Raw genomic sequence first — 22,038 nt, forward strand, 5'->3', positions numbered from 1 at the left:
ATTTCCCTTCATGTCAATGTAGACTACATGGCCAAAGCCCTGAGCATTGAACTGAGAATATACATGGAAGAGTTTTAACCTCACTTGTAGTTTTCAGTCTTCAAAGCAATTATGTTCTCCCACAATCAATGCTAGCCAGTGCTACATGTAGGCAGAAGTATTAATACATTTCAGGAATGCCAAAGCTCAAATCAAACTCCTGCTATGATATTAGAAATGAAAAATGGAAGCAACCAAATTGGTTATAAGTTTGAGCATATTTGATGCAGTTGTTATGGTTAAATTATGCAAAGGGAAAATTTAGGCTGAATAACAGGAAAAAATGTCTTAATGATGATGCCTTCAATACGGTGAAATAGTTTCCAAAAGGAAATGACAGAAGCCTTATTTCTTGGTCCATTTAAAATTGGGAAAAATGCTAGAAAATGTAGCATAGGAAACAATCCTACTCTGGCAGGCTATGAACTAATGACCTAATACCAGTAGGTCTTTGCCATCTTTAACACCCAATTCTTTTGCATAAACTAGATTTGCATGAATTCAGCCAGAAAGACAGGGTAAATATTTTTCCGAGTGTTTTTTATAAATCCCATTTGACTGAATATTTTTTAAATGTGGTTGTGGTACCTGTATAGGTATGTGTAGACTATCACTGTACTAGACAGCCTTCCTTTTCTATATATAGTAATCTACACTAAATCAGCTTTGCCAGCTTTGTTTTGTTTCATAACCAGGCTGTATTGTCATAAAGCTGTGGTTTTCCATCTTTTTTTCATTTGTGGACCCCCTACAAATTTTGAATGGAGGTGTGGACACTTGGAAATCTTAGACATAGTCTCTGGACCCCTAGGGGTCTGTGGACTACTGGTTGAAAACCACTGTCATAAAGAAATGTAGGGTGCAGATTTGTTTACTGTTTTTCCCCCAGCCGGATTTTCTACATGGTGTCATCTATTATCCCCTTTCTAGTACATATTCCAGGCCCCATATTTCCCAAGACTGAAGCCCATCGACTTGCTGAAGGAGACATTGTAGAGAGATTCTCCACCCTAGGAAATGAGTGTGCTCTTTCAAAGTGCTCATGATCTTTGAAGCAGAAATTGAACTCAGCTCTATTGTCTGGTTGTATAAACCACTAACCATTGAGACAGCCAAGAGGATGGTGTCCTGATTTTCAAAGGGGCTGAAAGAGAGTAATTTTGGTCTGTCAGTCTTAATTCTGTCACATAAAAATATTTTTCAAAATGATGATCATTGTTTCACTTATTTAGCTCACCCAAATATACTGGGAACTTTACAAACACGGGATAATGAAATCTAGATCTGATCTAGACATTCCAGCTAGTTTATAACTTGATTTGGCTCTCAAAACTGAAACCAAGGACTTCATTGCTTTGTTATATTAACTTACTCTAATGACACTAGTTCTGAGTTTGGATGGATTTTTACTTCAAGAATAATTTTTAAGCAAAACAATAGTTAAAATTTCTGTAACCAGCATGCATTCAGTTCTGTATAATAGCCCTGGGAATTTCCTCTGACAGATTACAGGGAATGTGCTTTTGTTTGAAGATCCGCAGCTGTAGATATTCTTCTACTCTTCCACCCCTGCTCATCTTCTCTCCTCTCTCCTGCTGCCACTCACCACCAAAAAAAAAAAAAAAAAAAGAAAAAAAATCTTGGCCACAGAGGACCTCTTCAGAATGATTTTAGATAATATGACTCTGAATATCATCAAAGACATTCAGAGCATCTACCAGCTGTTCCTGCCATTCTGTGCTCTCCTCCTGTCTCACTGATCCTTAAGAATTCCCTGTCTCCCCAAAAGTGTTGTAAACTCTATTATTCATAGGGGTGGAATGGCAGCTTTTCCTTGCCAACATGACAAGAAGGGAGCAGTGGGACCACAGGAACAGCTGCTGCAAAATTTTAACTTACCAGTTACTGGTGGAGTGTGTGCCTCAACATGCAATATAGTTGCATGCATAACAGATGGGACATTGGGAAGCTTCCCAGTATTCTGATATATCAGTATGCTCCAGCTTGAAATAGCTGTGTGATGGCCCTCAGAGGAAAAATCGTTTGTCTTCTGCCAATTAATAACCAATTTTCCCACAATTCAGACTTCAGAGCATAATCCTTTATGCACTCTGGCTAATAAGTTCTCTCAACTTGTATCTTTACATCTTGTTCACTGAAACAGACACATGATTGATGTCTTCTGTGGCAAAGACTTATTTTTATGCGTTAGATTTATCAAAAGCAGCAATTCTAAATATAGGCCAAATTTTGACCTCTGATGCATGTACACAACTCCCATTGTACTCCAGGAGATCAATAAACTCTCAGATCAGTGAAATTCTGCCTCTCTCATGCCATACCCCTGGGTTAAGAACAGTTGCAGTCAGAAAGATCCCTGTTCATTCATCTGAAGGCAGAATTTGGTCCATATATTAACATAATTAAATCTCTACTTCTGTTAAATTCATGGCATTATTTGAATTATTAGAGGTTGATCTAAATCAGTATTTCTTACTATACTCAAGTACTATACACCAAGGTAAAAAATCTCCGCTCAGTTCCACCAGTACGACTCTACTGCATAAGCAAAAATTTTAAAGTGTATATTTTAAATATATATTTCCATATTTATATACTTCAGGCCTTTATTATTTCCAGTGTTATCCCTTTATCACCATTCATGTTAGATTATTTCTTTGTGTACACTTTTTTCATTTAGTATATATTAATTTAAAATTATTTTTCATTAATCATTCATATACTCTGCTTTACTAGATAACTAACACAGAGTCATCCACTTCTGAACTGTATTGTGAGCAAGAGCGTACATTTATTAAACAGGTTTCACACACAGGCTTATTATTGAACATACTGAGAGAAAGAACCATTTTGTTTTACTACTATTTGGTCTTGTATCTTTTTAAGGATACTACATGTACATAGAGGCATCCAATATGATCTATGGACAGAAAGCACGGCTGACTTCAAGGTCACTAAGAGGGATCTCCGGAAAGCAGTGCTTGACATTTTTCTATCACATGCATGGAGCTGGGACTGGATTGTTAAATGTTTATGTGAAAAAGGAAAGTGATAGTGAAGAAACCCTCTTATGGAGGAGGAGAGGTGAACAGAGCATCACATGGCTAAGGGGACTGATAGAATATGAATGTGATAAATACCATCAGGTAAGCAAAAGACTGAGCCACATGGAAGATTAAATTGCACTGTTCTCTGGGATTCATTTTTTAGCTCAGAGACTGGGCTCCACTTGAACTCAGGATTAAAAACTGACATAGGTGGGGTTTCAATGAGATCTGGAGATTTTAGAGGAGGGAGGAAATCAAATTCATGAGTCTATTCAGAGCTTGAGTCCTCTTCTGTCCATGACAGAGGAAGTGTTGAGATGCTTCTTGTTCAGGATCACTGACTGGTGCTGCATGTGGCATTTCATTTGAGCAAGGTGAAATACTGGAGAACTTTTCCCAGTTTATAAGAGGGAGGGACTATACCAGATACAGTCATAAGTGGGTTGCAAACATGAATGTCTCAATTTATATTACTGATCATGTCTGTTTTTGTATATATTAATTTAAATGATATTGTTCCACCCTTTCTTGCGAGTGGTCTTAGCTATATCTTCTAGATCTCATTTTTATCTCAAGCTCATAAATGTTTTATTTTCTCCAACTGCAAAACAACCTTCTCTGGAGTTGGCATAATTGCAAAACTCTACGGTACAATTCTCAAGGCCTCTTCAAGGATGTGGCTTTCTGAGTTTGGCACAAAGCTTGAGCTGAAGATGTAACTGCCAATTAGGGGCCAAGTCCTGAGAGGCGCCATCTGCCCTAAACTCCAGGTTAATTTCAGTGCAATTTGAGGACCCTCAGCACCTCATGGGACCGGACCCTAATAATATTCATTCTTGATAGATGTAGATTTTCTGAACTGCACATTTTCCATTGCAGGCATATTTGCATGCCTTTTTTGAAGCCAAAATTACCATGATTGCCCATGTAATTACATTAATTGATTGTGCAAGTCCAACTGCTCATTTGCTCATACAGTTACATTGCATGTGCAAGTGGGCCATGAAAGTGTGTGCATAATTATGAAAGTCTGGGCCCCACTGACATTAAATTTAGAGATGTATTTGAACCAAACCCCAGTTTTGAATATCCAGATATGAAGGTTAGAAATGAACTGGTGCAAGTTATAACAGGAAGTGAAACAACTGGAAGATGATGTAATAGACAAGGTTGTGCTACTTGGAATATTTTACTACTAATGATTATTAAATCTAATTGTATGTTGATTTACAGAAGATGACAACAAAAATGACTTAGACCCTTATTGACCCAAATACCTTGATTGCATAGATATGCCCATACAAATCTTAAAGGAGGAAAATCTTTCAGTCCCTTTTTACTATTTCTGTTAATCTTTGCTTGTATTTCTTCTCCACAGCTGGTTTTAGATTTCTCTTTCACCGTCACTATAGATCAATAAACTCTCAATTCATTGAAATTTAGACTCATTAATGATGCATCTCTCTTGGTTAAGATGCACATTCTATGGGTCTCGGAGCACATCCCTTAGTTTACAATTTCATCTGTCCAACCATTGGTCATCTATTATGTGACCTCATCTGGCAACTCATCTTTAGATTCAGTTATTCCACACTCCTTAACCAACAGCCTTCTTAGAGGGACCTCTAAAACTATGTAACTTGGATGAAAAATAGACTATCCTATCACTCTCTCTTACTATTCAGGACCTCCTGGCTTTCACCAGAATTGCTCCATCTTGGCCCTTGTGTAAATGAAACAAACAAGAAGATGCATACACACAACCAAACGAAATATGCCCACCTTGTATTCCTTTGCAATGCTTAATTCAATTTGTAAACTATCCAGAATAGAGACAATTGCTTATTATCAAGGAGAACTCATACTTTTGCTGACAAGAATTCTCTGTTGATAGGCTGCTTAGAAGAATTTAGCTACCCAAGGGTATTAGAGCTTATATTTGGTTTATAAAAAAAAAATCCCTCATACACTTAGAACTTAAACAACAAATTTTTTTTATTTGTTATCAAAAACATTTGTAACAATGCACAGAGACCCCTTTTGCTGTGTTTCCTCTTGTGGCTGTGCCTCAGTAATTCTGGAGTGAAATCTTGGCCCTGTTGAAGTCAATGGAGCTTTGCAATTGACTTAAATGAGGCCAGGATTTTAACTCTGGTGTGTACAATAAGAACCTGCATCTGCTACTATTAAAGTCAGTGGTAACATTTCTAATGTCTATTGGAGGCAAGATTAGCCCCAAAATGCATTAACTATTAATAGAAAACGTATACTGGTGGGTTCATTTTGTCTTAAATATCTAGAGATTAATTAGAAAAATTTTTGCTTTTTATTAAGAGCTAAATTCAACTACAGGAGTAAGAAGAAGAACTTGCTGGTTTATCAAAAAATTCTGCCCTCACAACTTGCCTGGTGATAAGGACAACACTCAGGCAATGAAAAAACAAGAGAAGCATTATATCATTAAAACTAACTGATTATTTATCAGTCATCCTTAGGACAAAACAGTTCCATACCATATTCTGAGATTTGATTGGCCTTTTCTGGGTGTCACATGCATCCCAGTTCTCTAACCAATTAGAATGAAGTATATTAAAATATGCTAATCACTGAACATATAAGTTTTTCTTAGAACAGCATTAGGGTTGCATTATATCTTAAAATAGCCTGCATCAGGGTTTTGCATTTTTAAAAAGATTTACTTTTTTCTAGCTGTGATATTTATGAAAACCATATGGGTTGTTTTTACAGATTATTATTGAAGCAGTTCGTGGAGTGTCAATAAGAAGTGACATTGCTATAGATGATATTCTGTTCCAGGCTGGACCCTGTAACGGTAAATTTTATACTTATAATTCTCTTAGGAGACACCTAGGTACTACAGGTAGTGGTTTTAGTGAGTCGGTGCTATTTTTCTGAGTCAACACTGAATCAGTTCCACAGTAGTGTGGTGTTAAGAACCACTGTGCTGCTGGAGGAGCCATTTTTTGGATGAGATGTAAAACCAGAGTCCTGATAGCTTGTGGTAAGTAAAGATCCCATGGCACATGGGTGTAAGCCCAGTTTCTTGCTCAAAGTCCAACACGGCAATTCAATTCTGTGTATGTAAAAGTGATAAACAAACATTTAATACTCTTCCCTCTTTTCTGTTCTAGAAATGGGAGAAATTACTCAGCATTCATCCGGGGATTCTGATGACTTAAATGAAATTGAGTATTAAGTAAGTTCTGCTGAAATGAATGAAGCACCATGTAAGTTATATGTGAGAAACTACACAATTCTCCCTCCCCCATTTTGTATAAAACGATAAATACTGGACTATTTTGAATATGTCACCAATGTATAGGAAGAACTCGGCACACTCCTGTCCTTGGCCTTTGTAACAAAGTTACTGACTCAGGGCTTCTTAGACTGTTCTTATTGGATTTTTTCTCTTTTGCATGTGATATTAGTTATTATATAAAGGCTTCCCATTTTGCACAGATCAAGCAATAAAATACTAATGCTTTTTGGTAAATCTTTTTTGTCGCATAGGTAAAGAGAAGAAGGTAAAAAGGGCACAATTAAAATCAGATATTGTGTTATCTTAAATCTGCATTCAATGAATGTTTTGTGTTGGGTAGAAAGTGGGTTTTGTTTTTATTTCAAGACATAAATATTTTGAAATAAGTAAATAATATTGGATATTAATAATATCCTACACATTGAAAGCAATTATTCATGATGACAAATCTCTTTGGGAAAATGTAGTCTCTTACTGGTAATACTTTAAATGTTCCATATGAATGGATTTTTCACTATTCTTTGCCAGACTAATTACTATAATGAATCTATTTGCCATCCATGTGCATAACAAAAGGACTTCCATCAATGTTCCAGTGTGATTCAGTGTAAGTTAATACTATATTAAAATACACTGCTATTGGTTTGTATGCAATAGAGGAGGCACTCTTTGTTTGGACTGCAGGCCTCATTTTTTAAATGTCAGTTTCTACACTCACACTTTTTATATACTTTACCCAACCACAGATGTTTTGCATTTATGTTAAAAAGAAACTTAATTCACATAATCTGTTAACTCTTAAGACATATGTGTGTTTGTATTACAATATGGTTGTTTTAAAATTACCAAACTATCTAATAAAATGTAATTTTGAATAATGTCTTATTTTATTGCTCTACTTCAAACACTATGTTCTCTAGTTATTGCCATGATAATATGCAAACAAGCTTAGAATTTTCAGAACAAATTATGGGCTGGATTCTCCAGTACATTTGGCACTGCAGGAGCCCAGAGCAGCCCAAAAGCCAATGTAACCAGCTACAGGAGGATTCTGTATGTAGACACTGTAACAGTTCCTATTCCAATCCCCATTCTGGCTGCTGAAACAGGGTATGTGGCCCAGGAAACAGGAGTGGCCAATGCTCTCTTGTACACCCGTGATCCCCAGCTGCTGTAACGGTCCTTTGGGACTGCTGGCACCTGGTGCATATTGGAATAACCTTCAGGCTGCTCTAATTTGCATCTAGAGTCCAATCCACTACCCCCACCTCCACAACATGCACTGAACATTCCTTGGCCACATCTGAAGATACGGCCCTCTATCAGTCTACACTGCACAAAAGACTTGAGGCAGCAAATCTCATAGCCTGCGTCAGCTGACTCGGGCTCGTGGGGCTCGCGCTACAGGGCTCAAAATTGCAGTGTAGATGTTTGGGCTTGGGATGGTGCCCAGACTCTGAAACCTGGTGATAGGGGTGGGTCTCAGAGCCTGGGCTCCGGCCCGAGCCCAAAAGTCATCTATGCTGCTATTTTTACCCCATAATGCAAGACTGAGTTAGTTTACTCAGGCTCTTAGAATCGCTGCTGCAGGGTTTTTATTTTTGCTGTGTAGATTTACCTTATGCCTCCAGTCAGCTGGGTTTTTGGTGTATTTTTTTTTAACATTGGAGGCACAATCAAAGGATTTGATTTTGTTGAATACAATATATACATTAAACAAAAATCTTAAGATGTGTTAATTAACCAATCCTTCCTGTGATTTTAAACATGGGGTCCATAGACTATGTCAAAGGGGTCCACAAAATGTTGTTGTTACCATAGAACAGTGGGTGGTCGGCAGACTACGTCTTAAGATTTCCAAAGGGGGCCATACCTCCATTTGAAATTGTTTAGGGGTCCACAAATGAAAAAAGATTGAAAACCACTGCACTGGGAAGAGAAAAGGTGCCGTTAAGCCACTTTGTGCCTCCTGAATTCACAGCCTCAGGGCAGCACATGACCCTTTGATGGCCATGGCCAATTAAGAATAGAGGCAGCATGCACAATACTCCCCCAACTGGCGAGTCTCTATGCTGTGATAGGGGAGGGAGACAGTATAGTCATTCCATCAGTCTCTGCCAAGTAGGAAACCACGTACACCAGGGGAATATCCTGGACCTGGAGGCCAGTTTCATCTATTATATGGCACCTTGCATCACTGGAGCAGCATAACTGGACCACAGCAAAGCAAAGAATTGAGGCTGATATGTAAACTGTGATGTCATATAAATCAGACATATAAAAATCTCTTCAGAAGCCTTAAAAATAAATCCGCATGGAACTGCTATGAGCCCAGTTCTGTGGACTATTCCAGTATACCTTTGTAAACAGCCCTCAAAAGCAACTACGGGATCCCAAACACTCAATGGTTTATATTTGGTTGTTCTGGAAACAAATTGTATTGCAGTAAAACTGGCATTGTCCTGAGAGCAGGACAGACCTTTCCATTGTCCCTTTGTTTGTAATATTGTCTTCTTTATTTTGCTGTTTGTATGTGTATGTTCTATTACCTCATCTTTTTGCATATTTTTATTACTTAAGAGGGACAAATTCTTATCAGTTACACTGGTGTAAATCCAGTTTATATCAAATTTAATACAGTTATTTTGGGTTTACACTAGTGTAAATGATACCAGATCCTGGCCCAGTATTAGATTAATCTTGGTTTAACATAAGGGCCTGGTTCACCACTCTTACTCCAGTTTTACTTTCATGTAACTCATTAATCTAGTTGCCCCACTCTTTATGGCTGGAAGCTACACTGGCAGCTGAGAGTGTCAGCTCAGCTGTAAGGAAAGGAACTTCCAGAAACCCTAATGCCATTGGTGGAAATCCTGCCAGTTCCAATAGTGATGGTGGAATACCCGTACCCATCCCTAACATGAATCTATTGAGGGTCCTCCTCAAAAGTGGGGGAAAGGATGTTGAATAACCAATGACTTTTAGGAACAATCCCTATGACTAATTTTCCATACAATTAGCCTTCAAAATGGAAGCTGGTTATCTCTGCCCCTGTTCCCTAGTTGACTGCAAATAGCTAAATCATGCATATTCCTGAAGGAGTTGTTTATTAATTACTGTATATCCCCTATGCCTTTAAAATTCTTTCTCTGTGGAAGAATTGCTAGATTATGCTGCCATCTTGTGGAAAAGACAATAACACCATCCTCAGTTTGAAATCACCTTAATATGTTTTTTTTGTAATAGCAATACTTTTTACGCTTCCCAATTTCAAATATCAGGGAGGGGATAGAGGAGTGAATTAAAAATGGCACTTTGAGCTATATTCAAAATGTAAACGGATATGATGTCAGCAAACAATACTAAGAGACCAGCTGATAGCCTATCTCCATGCGAGGAACTCTTCATCTGACTAACCCTAAATCATCTGAGCCCTGCTCCTAGCTTCTCTCCTGCCCCTTGCTTCTCCAAATATAAGATCACCTTCCCTCCTGAAGATCCTCTTGCTGGCACATGGTACGACAGGACTGCCTTAATGAAATTAATAGGACTAAATCAAGTATTGCCTCTCCCCTTGTGGGTTCCAGGACTAGCTGCTCCAAGAAGCAGTCATTTATGGTGTCAAAAACTTTATTTCAGCATCCTGTCCTGAGGTGACATGTGCCCAGTCAATATGGGGCTAGTTAAAATCCCCTATTATTACTGTTTTCTATTCTGATAGACTCTCTAATCTCCCAGAGCATGTTATAATCACCATCTTGGTCAGCTGGGTGGTAGTATATTCTTACTGCTATACTCTTATTATTCAAGTATGGAATTTATATCCATAGAGATTCTAGCATACAGTTTAATTCATTTAAGATTTTTACTATATTTGACTCTCTTCTTTCTTTCGTGTATAGTGCCACTTCTCCCCTGGTGCAACCTAGTCTGTCATTCCTATATATTTTATACAGTGGTATTAGTGTCCCATGGATTATCAGAAGTCCACCACGTTTCATTTACATCAATATTCTCACCTAATACTACCAGGCACTCCAGTTCACCCATCATAGTCTTTAGAAGTCTAGCATTTTTATACAACACTTATAACCTTGCCCACAGGTGTCAGCGCCGTGACGTGAGCGTAACTGACCACCTCCACCGAAGCAGCATCGGACAAGCGGTGCAGCAGCCTGCTGGGGCCTGCCCTGGCACATTGCACAGCAGCAAGGGCTGCTGCTGTCACCACTTTAATCCAGAAACCCAGTGTCGGAGACCGGTCTAGGCAGTTTCAGGCTTGCCTCGTGCCCCTGGGTAAAGGCAGCTGCTGGGGTGAGCAATTGCCCTCCTTCCCCAGCCCGAAAGGCTGAGCCTGCTTAGCGCATGGGGCAGTCATCCCCGCCAGGGAAAACAGAGACCGCCTCTCACCCCAAACCAGAGAGCAGCAGCCCTCAGAGTAGGGGAGGGGCAGGAGGCTCGAGAGAACTACGCCTCCCAGCATGCAATGCTCCGCCGGTCACAGGGAACGGCGGTGCGCCCTTGCCGCGCTGCGTGCTGGGCAGTGTAGTCTTTGATGGCTGCACAGCAGGCTGCGAGGCGTAGGCAGTTTGCTTGTAAGGTGGGGGACAAACCTCCGTGATTCCGTCGTATGCAAATGAGGCGCGCTGTCTACGCACAGACAAGGGTTCAAGTTGGGACGCTATTACCCCCCCCCGCCATATAAAATCCTAAAAGAGAAGCCCTATCAGAGAGCCCGCAACAATCAACGTCACAAATGCACCACGTGCCCAAGCCGGCTTGCGGGAAGGCTCCTCCCATCGATCTCGCGCGAACGGACCCTTCATACTGAACTGAAAGTCATGAATTGGCCCCACCCCGCCATCTCTCAACCAGTGACGTTTCACGTGACGCCTGGTGTTTCATTAGCCAATGGACTATGCCTCTCCCCTTCCGTCCCACTCTATCGACCAATGGGAATAGGGCGCGCGTGTCGGACTCGTTTTCATCTTAACGGCGGATGACAAAAGTTTCAGGTGGTGGGCGGCGCTTCAGGTTGGCGCAAAGATGGCGGCCCCGGGCAAACGGAAACTCGGGGCCGCCACTAGCGACAGCGGCGCCGGGTGGAGTAAGCGAGGCTCGGGGGCTGCCGGGCCAGAGGGAAGCGGCCGGGGGCAGCCGCGGTCGCCCTTCGTGGAGGGCTCTATAGTCAGGGTCACTATGGAGAATTTCTTGTGAGTGCGGCGTCCTCTGCTGCCGGGGCGAGGGGAGGCGGCTCGTGCTGGGGGACTGCGGCCGTGGGGCTGGGCCGTGAGGACGGGGGTATTTGGCCCTCGGCTGAGGGCCCAGCTCCGGGAGTCAGGGGATCACGCCAGGCTCGCCCGGTCCGGCCTGGGTTGTAAACGGGACTCTGGGCGCTGGCGACGCCGTCCCGCCGCCCCTGCTGTCACGTGCGATAGTGGGAGGGAGCCCGGCTCCGGTGTGGGGACGCGGGGGCCTGCCACCCCCAGACGTGTGGGCAGAGCTCGCTGGCCGTTGCGGCTTCTGCCTCCCCCCCCGGGGGGGGGGGCTCTAACTGCTGGGGCTCTGGCTACTGGGGCCGGCCTAGTTCCTCGCACTAGCGCAGGGGGTCAGCAACCTTTCAGGAGTGGTGTGCTGAGTCTTCATTTAGTCCCTCTAATTTAAGGTTCTGCGTGCCAGTAATACATTTTAACGTTTTTAGAAGGTCCTTTTCTATACGTCTATAATGTTTAACTAAACTATCGTTGGATGTAAAGTAAATAAAGTTTTTAAAATGTTTAAGAAGTTTCATTTAAAATTCAGTTAAAATGCGGAGCCCCTGGTTCCAGTTGCCAGGACCTGGCCAGTGTGAGTGCCACTGAAAATCAGCTCATGTGCCGCAGGGTGCCTACCCCTGCACTAGTGGCGTCATGAGACTAGAGTGGCTGGGTGTTGGCCGTCTTATAAGACTGGGGCAGCGTGTGTGTCACTGGCTGTACCTTCAGTGTTGGACAGCACTTGGCCGTCATTCACAAACAGCTTGGGCAAAGTGCCGTGTACTGGCTAGCTTCCGCTGTGTCCTTCCCAGGCCTTTCGTGTTCCACACCTCCGGGAAAAACTGTTTAGCATTATGGCTGGGGCCTGAAACTGACACCTAAAGTATGGCAGTTTAAGCCTCAGCCTGAAGTAGTCAACTGCTGATCATTTAAAGAAGAACTATTTAGACTATTTGTCTGCTCCACAGCCTGTCTCCCACTCCTCTTCAGGTGCCAAAAGCCCCAGCAGCCAAATCCTTTAGGCAACCTCTGCTTTACAGACTACTGTCAGTATAACTGTTGCAATCTAACCCCCCGCCCCTTGGGTAGACAGTGCTGTGTTGACAGGAGAGCTTCTCCCAGGACATAGCTGCTGCCCCTCGGGGAGGTGGACAAACTACACCAACAAGATAAGCTCTCCCGATGACATAGTAGCATCTGCAGTGAAGTGGTACAGTGGTGTAGCTGTAGCACTATACATGAAGAAAAGCCATTACTTATCCCTGAGCTCTTCTACAGTGTGGCTAAGTGTTGTCAGTAAAATCTCTTTGGCGTTTGGAAAACTGAAAATGAACGGACAGTAGAAGGTATTGAGTTTAATGTAAAAATAAATGGCACAGGAGGTACAGTACTGATCGTACTAAGTGTATTAATTATTTGTAGTGCATTAGCGCTTAGGAACTCCAGTAATAGATCATGACTTCACTGTGCTAGGCACTGTACAAACATGTAACAAAACCATTGTCTCTACCCCAAAGAGCTCTTTAATATTAGTTTTCATTACAATTCTCAGATGTAACTAAATGAATGTATCACAAATTTCATATTGGACTGGAAATTTCAGTCTACTGACAGAAGCTGGGAACTATGCTGCAGATATTAGATCTGGCTTGCTGTGGTATCACACAGGCCTTTAGTACAGATTATGCCTTCTAAGAGCTGCAACTACAGGAGGCAGCCCTCTGCCTACCTGAGTTGAATCTGACAGACTTAGAAACAATCAACTGAACAAAAAGTGTTTAAATCAGCCTTGCAGAATTCATAGATCAGGGTTGGAAGGGACCTCAGGAGGTCATCTACTCTAACTGCCTGTTCAAAGCAGGGCCAATCCCCAGACAGATTTTTGTCCCAGATCCCTAAATGGTCTCCTCAAGGATTGAACTCACAACCCTCGGTTTAGCAGGCTAATGCTCAAACCACTGAGCTATCCCTCCCCACAACTTGTATGTTTTCCCTAAAAGACTAACCTTTTTTTTTGCTTTTTATTTTGACGGGTGAAATATTAAGGATGTCATCTTGGTTCCATTGATGTTAAGGGGGAGGGGGCTATGCAGTTGATTCAGTGGAGCCAGGATTTTACTCTAAGCTTTTCATTCTCCCCAGTCATCATGGTAAAGGATAGATATGTGCTGCAGCTGGTATATTTTCATTACACCGTGTTAAATGATATGGGATTAGGTTTTTTTTGCCATGTGTTGAGCTTTTCTAGAAAACCATATTTAGAAAAGACTTCAATCTTAGAAGTATTGCTTTATCATATTTTAAACAATGTCAGAATGGCGCTGAGGCAAATATGCTTGTTTTGCATGAAACTGTGATTGATTTTTCTGGTCTATATCGCTGTCTATTAGCCTAAAATGATGGTTTCTTTCAGAACATATGATAATTGTGAAGTATCTCCAGGACCCCATTTAAACATGATAGTAGGAGCTAATGGAACAGGAAAGTCAAGCATTGTTTGTGCCATTTGTCTGGGATTGGCAGGAAAACCTTCTTTCATAGGGCGTGCGGACAAGGTGAGTGCGAATTTTTGAGATCTAGACATTTAATTTAATAATTTAGGGCCCAGTCCAGCAGGAATAACCGTAATCCTGGTGGTTTGTAAACTCCAAGTGGATAATAATACCTCAGCAGGTCAATCTGCTGCAGAAACAAAACCTCTCTTAATTGTCCAGCTCTGCTGTAGCTCTACAAAGAGCTCTGCAGCTGTAACGTTGGTCTTCTGCTTATCAACCTGACTGAGCTTTTGTGTTCAGTCTGGAAGCACTTGATTCTTGTTGGGACCTCTTTAAATTTTCCAACTAACACAGCCTACTTAGAGAAATTGAAGCATGTAGGAATAGTATTAATTACTACATTTTCTAACTTTTTAGTGTTTCACTTTACTACTTTAATCACTTAAGTATTTTTTTTCATCAGAACTTCCAAAATGCATGGAATCTGTGAAAGTCTGAGGTGCTTATCTGTTGATGGTTGATATCAAATGGTGTTGTGTTAGAGAGCAAATTAGATGATTTTGGGGTACATAATGCTTTTGGTGTAGAGCCTTATAGAGTGTTGAAATGTGTTATTGACAGCATTATTGGCAATATGAACACTCTTAATCCAGAAAGAGTGCCTTGTACCTGTTTATCTTAATGCATTTTAGATATATGTTCAACTAAGCAGGAACAATTCTTATTCCGGAGTAAGAATGTCAACATATGGGGTTAATTGGGAACAACTCCATGTGTAGAGAATCCCTAAATGTATTTCTTTGGGTGGGCTCTGCTCATCCTGTTCATATGTTGCAGTGACATTGCAGCCCTGATAATAAAATGCTCCAATGAGCACTGCTAAAAGAAGGTTCCACCATCAGAGCTGCACTGTCAGCGTATTCCATGAATATGAATATGTAGAGTCCATCTTTAAGAACTTTGGTTACAGGTGAATACAATTTCATTTTTTTCTTTAATAATACACTTCTCCTTTATAAAGGTGTAGTGTATTTATGATATATTGAAAGTGGACCTTTTGAATAGGCAGTAGGGTTTTCTAATCTACTTATTTGTTGGTTTGACCTTTTTATGTGTGTTTTTGAAAATTAAGAGGGTATATTTAAAGTTGGTTTAGTGATAATGGATGGCTTATACAGCTGTCAGGAATTGGCTGAATCCCTTTACGTGTTCCAGACGTCTTAATGACTTTTTCCTCCCCATGCCCAAGGGGTTCAGTTTTTTGTAAAAATAGATGGGCTTGGGGCCAAATCAGTGTACTCATCTCTTAATCACATTCATTTGTATTTTCTAGCAGTAGGCAATATGACTTAGTCTGAAATTCCTTCTTCTGTGTAACTTGATTCAAGGGCCAGTGTATTATAAGGCATCAGTCTTGGAGCAGATCATGAAGTACAAAAAACTGTTGTAGAGCTCTTTAGACAAAAAAGAGCCATACTCTCTCTTTCCCCTGTAGAAGAAACTGACGCTTTAGGGAGGGAGGGAGGCAGTAGTTTTGTATAAAATTCTAATTTCCTCGTAACAGGATTTCTCTAGTGATTGCCCAGCCATAATCTTTTTTGTAACTGCGTATGAGGGAATTGTATGCATGACAGCATTGTAAATTGGTACTAGTTATTGGCATACCTATTCCAAATCAGTCATTAAATCTAAATTTTTATGTCTGATTTTTAAATATATTTTTAATAGATACATTTTTTATTTAATATTTTAAAATACTGGTTCCTGTAACTTTTGCTCTGCAGGTTGGTCTGTATGTAAAGCGAGGGTGCTCAAAAGGCTTGGTTGAAATTGAACTGTAAGTACTAAAACCATTTTTTGCTGACTTTATCTTGTGTTTTTGTTTTAATAAACAGATTTGTAAAAAGTTTTGTAGACAGCATCTGTTGAGGCACTGGTGATTTGTGGTGTGTAAAGAGTACTTTCTTGAAGCACAAGCTTAGTATAATAAATTTTAAAGTGTCAGATAACTGGTTTGTAAGAGATGATCCATTAGCTAGCTAACAATTTGTCATTTTCTGCTGCAGCTTGCCTAATCTTTAAGGGAGGCTCCCGGCATGCAGAAAAGGAAAGAAAAGTTGTATATAGAAAGCAAGTGCCTTGATTAATCATGTTAGATTTTGGTGTATTTAATGTTGTGATGCAAATGCTGTTTTATGTAAACACTTATAACCATTAATATAACATGTAATTATATCCAAATTGTTCTATATTTAATAAAAAATAAAAGTAAAACTCTCCAGGAACCTTTCTCCAACCTTACCTTGCAACATATCTTTGCATAGTACTTGTTGGGTCTTTGCCCCAAAGAACTTAGACTGCATCAAACAAACAGAAAAGATAACAGACAGAAGAATAGGGAGGGAGGAGAGGCAGGGTAAAGTAATAAAAGGTAGCATAACATTTCCTGTAGACTAAAAGGGACCAAACAGTTGGCCTCAAACCTGGATGGGATGGCTGAACAAAGACTGATCCATTCCGAAGAGACTTCTTTGAAACCAAGCACAGGAGGTGATATTAGAAGCTGATAAACTAGTAAAAACATTGCTTGGGTGGGAAAGAGATGCCAAGGTGACAGCTGTGAGGCTAGTGGGAGCGGGGAACTGAAGGAGGTTATCCTAGATCTTGAGGAAACAGTGAACCTTGGTAGAGAAGTTGGTTCTAGGACAAGGAATAACTGACCTGCCAACATCTGCATGGCTTGGTGATGGGTGGGAATCTTGTTGCAGAGTTGGAGAAAGAAAGAAAGAAGAAATATGGAATGATTGCTTCCTTAGCTCAAGATGAGGTTCTGTTGCTCTCCTTTTTAAATCAAAGGAGAGAAACTGTAATGGGGGAAATCATGGCTAATGAAAGGGAATCTGTTGTTTTCTCCTGAGCATGGAAACAGAGTACAACCATCATCCTAATAACAAGATTCCATGAGTAATTTGTAGGATAATATAAAAGGAAGATAGCAAGGACTGCATTACCAGAAACAAGGTGTGGGGTGGTGTAGATGTGTGTTTTGTTTGTTAAAGATGGTGCAACAGTCTTTCACCTGGACAATATAATACCAGACAACACCTTAGGTGAATGAACAATAATAGGAAAAGGTGGGACTTAAAAGATCTACTGGGGTGAAGTAGATTTTTTTTGAGATTTTCTTCTTTGTATGTCTTAGTTTCCTCTTCTGGTGTGTTTGAGGATTTACATGTTGTAACATACAGTTTAAAGACAAGATACTGTGGTTTTATAACAGAGATGAGCATTATGTTTTCTTGTGGAATGGAGCTAGCCAACCGTGTTCTAAGGATTAACCCCTTTAAGAACAGGCAGTATAGTATAAGTGGAACTGGAAGTTAATTATGTATGTTAATTTGCTCATAACATGGGGAAAATGCAAGGGGTGTATGGAACTTGGTGAAGAGGGTCAAAGACCTACTTGCGTGTGCACCAGGCTCAAGAAGGCAAGGTGGGGTTAAGCTGTTTGCCCAGAAACTCTAGAGCCTCAACATTTAACTCTGGCCATTCAGCATATGCAATAAAGATCTCTTTTCTACAATTCTGCCTGCCATGTCACTTATTGGTAACAAAATATGTAGTTCAGTCAAGTGATAGACTCAAGTAAGCAGGAAGACTGAGTAGCCAGTCTCTCACTGGTAAGCTACTATGGAGCAGCCTCTATCATAATACTTCTTTCAGTCTCCTTCTGGGGAAATGCAGATCCCACAATTCCAAGTTTTAGAACAGAACTGGCTTTTCCTGGAACAAAACTTCCCTTAAAGGAGTCAGACTACCCTGTTACACAGGCAAATGAATGAAAGGCGGACACTTAGTACAGCATAGTTTAGGGACACTCTCTTCTTAAAACCCGACAGGTGAGAAGAAACGAATGCAGTCACCAATGCAGGTGTAAACAGAAGTCTCTCCAAACACATCAGAGAATGAGAATTTTGCTGTCATGCAGAGAATGCTGTCTCAGAGAGAGGCCTATCACAGTGTGGGTAGTACAGGAAGAGTGAATTAGCAAAATCCAGGAGGCTATTCAAGGAATACATAGACAAGAGGAAGAGAAAGAAACTGAATATGATAGATCCCCAGCTTCTGATGATACAAAATATTGTAAATAGAGGCAGAAAGTGGTAAGAAAAGAACAAGGAATAATAGCACCATATCAAAATTAATCAAGGTAGATCTTAGTACAAGAAGGTAAAGAAAGGCAGAGGAAAGTGGCACAATTGGGACATGCATATATACAGTGGAAGTGGACTTGAGACATTTGAGGCTAGTCAAAAAGTAGACTGCAAACCCTGTGCATTACTGATGGGATAAGTGAATCTTCTTGGAAGAATAAACCTCAATTAGTTTATTCTCCGCATAGTTATGTTTATTTGAACAAGGTATGCAGATGCTATATGTGATAAAAATAGCCTGTCAAATGGCTTAAATGTAATAAAATCTCAGGGACAGATAGTACTGCCCTTCCTAAAGCAAGTTATTTACGGAGACTTCTTTTACTGAAAAATCTGACATTACAAAAATTTGTGCTGAAAATGACAAGTATAGGGTCTGAGTAACATCCTTACTGGGGGAACAATTCAATCAAATGCAAAATTTGATACAAAGAGCCCTTGTATGATCATTGAAACCAACTCTGCCATCTGATACATTGAACTTCCGCAAGTTAAAACAGCTCAGGAGCTTTTGAGTAGGCTATACTCCTTCATCAGGGTTTGAAGTCATTGGGAATTGTGCTCCAAAGTTACTTTTCATGCTTTTGAAAATACCACCCTAAATATGGTGCCTAAACATTTAGAAGCATAACTTTAACATCCTGTTTTTGAAAAACTTGGCCAGTATTTATTTATTTTTAATCACTTAACAATTAAACTATACTTATACGTTTTGTTTTGGAAGTAAGATTTTGTCACTAGAAATAGTTTATAATAAAAATGTTAACTTCTGCTGCAAACACTTGTCTACATGCTTAACTTGAAGTCATACATTATCTGAAAGCTTGTGTCTACTTTAAGGAGAGATATGGCATTTCTGTTATCATAGAAATGGGGGTAAACAGTGACACCATCAACATGTTAAAATGACCACTGCAAAATATTTGCATTCTTTTCTGTTAGTTTAATGACTCTGTATATTTCAGGCCATAAAATTGGATTTCTTTGACCTCACAGCCTTACAATAACCATCTAAAGGATAAAACAAAATCTAATAATACATTTATACAGCATGCTCCAGGCCTCAGATGCTAGAGTCAAGCCACATAGAGCATGGCTGAATTGCTTGCCAGCAAGCATTTGATCTGCAGTGCAAACTATATGTACATCAGAATCAACAAGGTCTAGCAATCCTGAGTCTCCTCAAAATTTTCCAGGACATGCAATAAAGCAGTACAGGGTGTGAAAACACATAAGCGAATCACATTGGTACCAAGTTCATTTAGGAAGGTCCATTTCACTTGCTGAGCAACAACATAAGTGGTCTGAATCCCTGGTCTGAACAGAATGCTGTTGTCCTAGAGCTGCTGACATTTCTTTACATTTCAGTATTTTTTTTGGTGTAGACTGTGGCCATGGCAGCTGGTTTGGCATCCACAGTAGTACGTTAAGTCAACCAAATCAATCATATCTGCCGCTTGCCTATAAATGTGGCATATTTTGCTCTTTGGAGCTAGAGTTAGTGCATATGCACCAGCCGTGTAGGTGCTCTTTGGTGCAAGCTTGTGGTTGAAACCAGTCCAAAATACTGTTCACATTCAAGTGATTGTATCACCCATTGTTGTATGCGGTGGTGTTATAGCCATGTTGGTCCCAGGATATTAGAGAGACAAGGTGAGTGAGGTAGTATCTTTTATTGGACCAACTTCTGTTGGTGAGAGAGACAAACTTTCAAGCTTACACTAATGATCCCTTGAAATATGCGTTCATTAGTTAGTTGATTGTTTCCCAGATCTGAAGAAGAGCTCTGTGTAAGCTTGAAAGTTTCGCACCAACAGAAGTTGCTTCAATAAAAGATATTACCTCACCCACCTTGTCTCTCTCACAATATCATTGTCATTTGGTATTGGTAGGACATCACGAGGTAGTAGTCTTAAAAGACCACAGGAGAGATCTCAGCCAGTGTTCATTTGTAGGTAATGAGTTTTTCTCAAATACTTTTTCATGCGTATTCTGTTCTGGAGGTGTTCTAGGTTTTTCAAATGTTTCAGATTGCATAAGAAATTCTGATTGCCTGGAGAAAGTGTCTTTTCTTTCCCATGGTTCAATGGTAGTCCAGCATCATAAGAGATATCTGCAGACTGTTCTTCAAATACCACTCTAGCCATTGAGTAGAAGGCCTTCTTTCCATCAGTGTAGACATACCTATATCAGGGGTGGCCAACCTGAGCCTGAGAGGGAGCCAGAATTTACCAATGTACGTTGCCAAAGAGCCACAGTAATATGTCAGCAGCCCCCCAGCAGCCTTGCCAGTGCCTCCCTCTCCCTCCCCGTGCCTCCTGATCAGCTGTTTTGAGCTGTGCAGGAGGCTCGGGGTTGGGAGGGGGAAAGAGCAAGGGCACGGCAGGCTTGGGGAGGGGGCAGGAAGGGGTGGAGTGGGGGCAGAGCCAGGAGTTGAGCATTGAGCACCCCCCAGCACATTGGAAAGTTTGCGCCTGTAGCTTCAGCCCAGGAGTTGGTGCCTATAGAAGGAGCCTCATATTAATGTCTGAAGAGCCGCATGTGGCTCCGGAGCCACAGGTTGGCCACCCCTTCCCTATATTATCGTCTCCTTAATGGATGAGAATTACAGTGGCATCAAGTGGTACAACTCCATTTGGAATGAACACACCACCTGGAGTTTTTCTCCTTCAGTTTTTGGAGCACCAGTGATAGACCACCTCAGCTCATCATGGATTCTGCATCAATTATGAAGCTGTAGTATATCAGTTAATTGGATGACCCAAATTCATGGTGTGATAATTGTGGAACTGTTAAATATATGCACTCTGCAATTGAGAAGCACCTTTGAGTATCTTCTGAAGGATGATATTCATTGCTGGCTGAATTAAATACCTCTTTATCAACCAAAGGACAAACTCCTATACCAATTGGGGCACAAAAGTAGCTGACCTCGGTAAATGACAATCATCTGGCTTTGGATAATATTCTGAGGCTTTCATTTCAGCTATTTCAGACCAAAGGATTGAAGCAGCATTATGCAAAACCACTTGTACGTTTGAAAGTAGTTCATCAGGCTCACTCACCAAAAGAACATCCCCAAAATCTTTGGATGACTTGAATTCCTGCTTCAGATTATTAGCAGCTTGAATAGTATCAGCTAATGTTACTGTTCTCCACAGAGCAATGGTAGACTTGCCTTGTCCATGCTGTGCATGGAATGAAATTACAGAACCATAGTGTTTTTCTAATTTTGTCTGTAATTTGCTACTAGAATAGCTTGCAGTTTCTACATCTGAAGAAGGCAGAGCTTAATATCTTTTTAGCAGCTTAAACAAAAGAAGAGCCTTCTGGTACATAAGATTATTGTCTATCTCTTCAATCAGGTGATGAAATGCAATGTCGGAAGGTGAATATTGATGCAGTGTAACTAGATGGTTTTGCTTTAATTCATTTTACTCAAATAGGAAGAAAGGCATGTTGAGTGATAAACTGCATCCTTAGCAATTAAGTCTTCCACAGATATTCTGCAGAACGTCATCTCCTCTTTGAAATGCTGCCTCCATTAGATTTGTTGCTCTCTTGTCTATCTTGCATGGTTTTTCTCAAGCAAACAGTGCAACAGGACCAATTGCTGCAGGACGTGCTTGCTGTGGTGGCAATAGAAGCAGGTGAACGTGATGGTCTTTGATCAGATTCAGTCTGTTT

At 40.6% G+C, this 22,038-nt stretch overlaps 2 protein-coding genes across 6 annotated transcripts in view; both read left to right on the forward strand.

Moving 5' to 3' along the window:
• Positions 1 to 7,229, forward strand: part of MAMDC2 (MAM domain containing 2) — a 110,592-nt gene extending 103,363 nt beyond the window's left edge. For 2 of the 3 annotated variants that reach the window (XM_039545769.1, XM_039545770.1), the window contains 3 exons: positions 2,947 to 3,206; positions 5,856 to 5,940; positions 6,260 to 7,229. In XM_039545769.1, coding sequence (XP_039401703.1) covers positions 2,947 to 3,206; positions 5,856 to 5,940; positions 6,260 to 6,324 — 410 coding nt within the window. In that variant the 3' untranslated portion in view covers positions 6,325 to 7,229. Of the gene's footprint in view, positions 1 to 2,946; positions 3,207 to 5,855; positions 5,941 to 6,259 lie in introns of those variants that run through there. The other variant, XM_039545771.1, reaches the window with a different exon arrangement.
• A 4,098-nt stretch (positions 7,230 to 11,327) lies between these two features.
• The window catches only part of SMC5 (structural maintenance of chromosomes 5), an 83,163-nt gene continuing 72,452 nt past the window's right edge, over positions 11,328 to 22,038 (forward strand). Inside the window, exons 1-3 of one of the 3 annotated variants that reach the window (XM_039544669.1) lie at positions 11,328 to 11,421; positions 14,056 to 14,197; positions 15,922 to 15,974. In XM_039544669.1, the coding sequence (XP_039400603.1) occupies positions 11,387 to 11,421; positions 14,056 to 14,197; positions 15,922 to 15,974 (230 nt within the window). In that variant the 5' untranslated portion in view covers positions 11,328 to 11,386. The other 2 variants (XM_039544670.1, XM_039544668.1) reach the window with 2 other exon arrangements.

This window comes from Mauremys reevesii, linkage group 6, assembly GCF_016161935.1.
Source record: "Mauremys reevesii isolate NIE-2019 linkage group 6, ASM1616193v1, whole genome shotgun sequence".
Classification (NCBI taxonomy): domain Eukaryota; kingdom Metazoa; phylum Chordata; order Testudines; family Geoemydidae; genus Mauremys; species Mauremys reevesii.